Raw genomic sequence first — 3,644 nt, 5'->3', positions numbered from 1 at the left:
ATATGATATATGATATGATATATGATATGATATATGATATGATATATGATATGATATATGATATGATATATGATATGACATATGATATGACATATGATATGATATATGATATGATATATGATATGACATATGATATGATATATGATATGATATATGATATGATATATGATATGATATGATATATGATATGATATGATATGATATGATATGATATGATATGATATAATATAATATAATATAATATAATATAAATATAATAAAATACAAATTTTAAATTCATATTGGATTTTTTATTTGTATTACAATAGTTTAAATTGTATTTGCAAATAGAATATAATTTGTAAATGGATGAATTTGGAGCGAGTTTAACAACAAAGAAATAACATATTTATAATCACTAAAAAGAAGTTTCTTTTTATGAATTTTTCTGGGATTGCTATCATAATTCAATAGGAACAGAAAGTTATAATTATGTACTGAATAATACTATTTAGTTACTTTCGAAAAAAACTGATCAAAAACTTTGTTTATCCGGACATGACTAGCGTTGTCCGTCTCATCGTACTCGACTTTGATTGAAATTGTGTGTTGAGAAATTATCGTTAGTAATTTTTCTTTAGGTGGAGTTTTCAGTTCACTTTTTTGGGGTGTATTCGCTGACGCCTATGGCAGAAGATATATTCTTCTCTTAACAATGACGTGCGACGGTATATTGGCGATCATCGGAAGTTTGTCCCAAAGTTTTGAAGTCTTGTTGATTTTCAGAGCTCTCAGCGGATTTTTGTAAGTTTGTGAAATATTAAGTTTTTCTTTGAAACAAGTATAAAAGCAAACAATATATTACTTAATAATAAAATTATAAAATCGAAGCGTTGATTTCCAATTAAAAAATTGACATACATGATTCAAAATTTTTTTGAATTGTAATTATTTCACCAATTTCTCAGCATTGGTGCACCTGGCTCATTAGTCTATTCGTATCTCGGCGAATTCCACGCAGAAAAACAAAGGGTGAAGACCATCTGTTACGTTGGATTTTTTTGGACCCTGTCATGGTTAATATTGCCAGGTAATTACAATTATTTTTTTTAAAAGCATCAATTTTTGTGTAGTTGGATGACCAAATGCCTTTTGTTTGTTTTCGGTCACAATTAATTATATTTATCAAATAAGACATATTAAATATCTTAATTCTTTTATTTAGCTTACTTTTGAAGATAATATATTATATAATAAATTATATTTGATTGAAATTATATTTTAAATTATAATTTTAAATTATATTATTCGATAAATATAAACTATTAAAGTTAGTTATACAATAATTAATAAAATATGAAGTTAATTATGCCAAAAAAACAAGCCAAATGCACTGTATTGTATGCAATTGATCATCAGAATTAACCCCTCATTCAAATCGAATCAACCCTTTCGTAGGTTTCAATAATTCTTTGTATGTCAAATTAATCCTTTCGCCGATCAGAATTGATAGTTTTCCATTCATTTTTAAAAAATACAAATTTTATTTGTAGAAAGGTAAATAGAACCTGTAAAAATAATAATTTAATTTGTAAAAAGGTGAACATTATTTACGAAAGAATATAATTCACACGAGTGCTAATTTAAAAAGCAAAATTTATATAGACTGATGATAGAAATAAATGAACGAAGTATCAGATAGTAAAGATATTTGATAAATTTCAAATAAAAAATTCGAACACACTGTATATAAAATGTGTATAAAATAACATTTGGACAGCACAGAAGCCAATCAGTGTAAGTCCATTAACTTTAAAATTCAGATAAACAAGAATCTTGCAAAATAGCTGTAGAAAATATTTAGTTGCGTTATTTAATTTTTTTATGCGATAAGACTCTATAACAATTGTTCGCATAAACTGTTAACATACGAGTGTAAAATACATCTCTCTCAAAAAGTATTAGAACACTTACAGAAGATTAAGAAATGTGAAAACAGTAAATTATATTAAAGTGTATCAAGTATATAATATAGGATGTCCTAAAAATATTTAAGAATTCGGAAATAGATGGAATAAGTTGTTAACGTAAAGGAAAAAGTGACTTTAAATGACCTTACGAACCCTTCATTTCCTGATTGCTAATGACTTTTGGGACACCCTGTAGTTTTCACATATTAAAGAAAAGAAAAATAGCAAAAATCGATATGCATTAAGTAGATGAACTAAGTACAGAAAAGCGACAATCACTTGTAACATGATATTTATTTTTAACAATACGATGCGGTCTTGTAAACGTTATCAAAACTGAGCGAGATTTTATAATTTATACTAAATAAATAAGTGTCCTAATACTTTCGAAAGAGAGTGTACGTCTTTCCATAGTATGAATGAATTATGAAATAATAATTTGTTTTTCTTTCAACGTAGGTTTAGCTTGGCTAATCATACCGTTGCCGATATCATTTCAATTCCACGGAATTGTGTACAATTCTTGGAGGCTCTTCTTGGCCATTATTGGATTTCCAACGTTAATGGTAACTCTGATAGCCACACGGTACCCGGAAAGTCCAAAATTCCTGGTCTCCCAAGGTAGAACAGAGGAAGCGTTGAAGATTTTGCGAAAAATCTATGCGATAAATACCGGAAATCACGAGGACAATTATCCTGTAAGTATGTTTCCATATATTAAACAAATATTCGTTACGTGCCATTAAAGGGCAACAGTTATAGACGTGAAATGTGCTCATAATTATGAAAGTGGTCTAAGTCATATATTTCTTCTTTCAAGATATTTAATGAATTGCATTTGCATAAATTAAAACATACTTTTACATTATGCGATCTTTTTATTTAGAGTTTTATTAGTCTTGATTAATGAAAATTTATTATGAATATGAAATTTTATACGAAAATGTTGTTTTTAAAGTTTGAATTGACTTGGGTCAGTTTCAAAATTAACTGAATGGCCTATAAATGACTTAAAGCAATAAAGAACTATGAGTTTTATTTGAAACTTTAATGAAATATTTCATGCACATTTATTAATGATTCTAAAAAAGTAATGCACTTTTATCATTTCGAGTTTTTAAGATTTTTAAAATGTTCCTGAAAAACTGGAGGAATGTATGGTAGTAAACATATAATATCTTTATGTTTTTCTTATGAAATAGCTTAATATTTCCATATATTTTGAGTCTTCCTCTTTGAAAGATCCTTAACGTGGAATTCAGGAGCATCTAAAGAAGTTTTATAGAACATTTTATATGGTTCATTTTTCACGAATCTCATCCATTGTATTTGCAGCCAAGAGACAGATTCGCCCGCAGTAGTTTTTCCTCTCCTCGTTGTTGACTCTTCCAGTGATTTCGTTGAAATAAAATCCGGCTGCGACATTCGTTTTATCGAAAATGTATTTCTTCTTCTACACTTTTATATCAGTTCACAATCGTGCTCAGGGTTGCATAAGTAATTAGCTTTTTTAATTTTCATTTCTATCAACCGAAAATCACGGTCATTCGGTAGAATGGAATGACCCGATAACAAAAATATGTGGTCTATTGTTTCAATATTATTAGTTGATGACTGCCCAATTTTCATCCATGTCTATGCTACTTTAATGTTACGATTTTGGCCTGAACAAGCATCATTGTAAGCTATTACGTG

General features: G+C 28.0%; 1 protein-coding gene across 1 annotated transcript; it reads left to right on the top strand.

Annotated features, from left to right (window-relative positions):
• Positions 1 to 628: 628 nt before the first annotated feature.
• LOC144477543 (synaptic vesicle glycoprotein 2C-like) lies at positions 629 to 2,647 on the top strand (the record flags this gene model as incomplete). Its single annotated transcript, XM_078195271.1, has 3 exons — positions 629 to 783; positions 948 to 1,069; positions 2,409 to 2,647. Coding segments are annotated over exons 1-3 (450 nt in total), but the record flags the coding sequence as incomplete, so codon positions are not given.
• Positions 2,648 to 3,644: the final 997 nt, after the last annotated feature.

The sequence above is a fragment of the Augochlora pura genome, unplaced genomic scaffold, assembly GCF_028453695.1.
Source record: "Augochlora pura isolate Apur16 unplaced genomic scaffold, APUR_v2.2.1 APUR_unplaced_1834, whole genome shotgun sequence".
Taxonomy (NCBI): domain Eukaryota; kingdom Metazoa; phylum Arthropoda; class Insecta; order Hymenoptera; family Halictidae; genus Augochlora; species Augochlora pura.
This window is presented reverse-complemented; position numbering and strand designations above follow the sequence as displayed.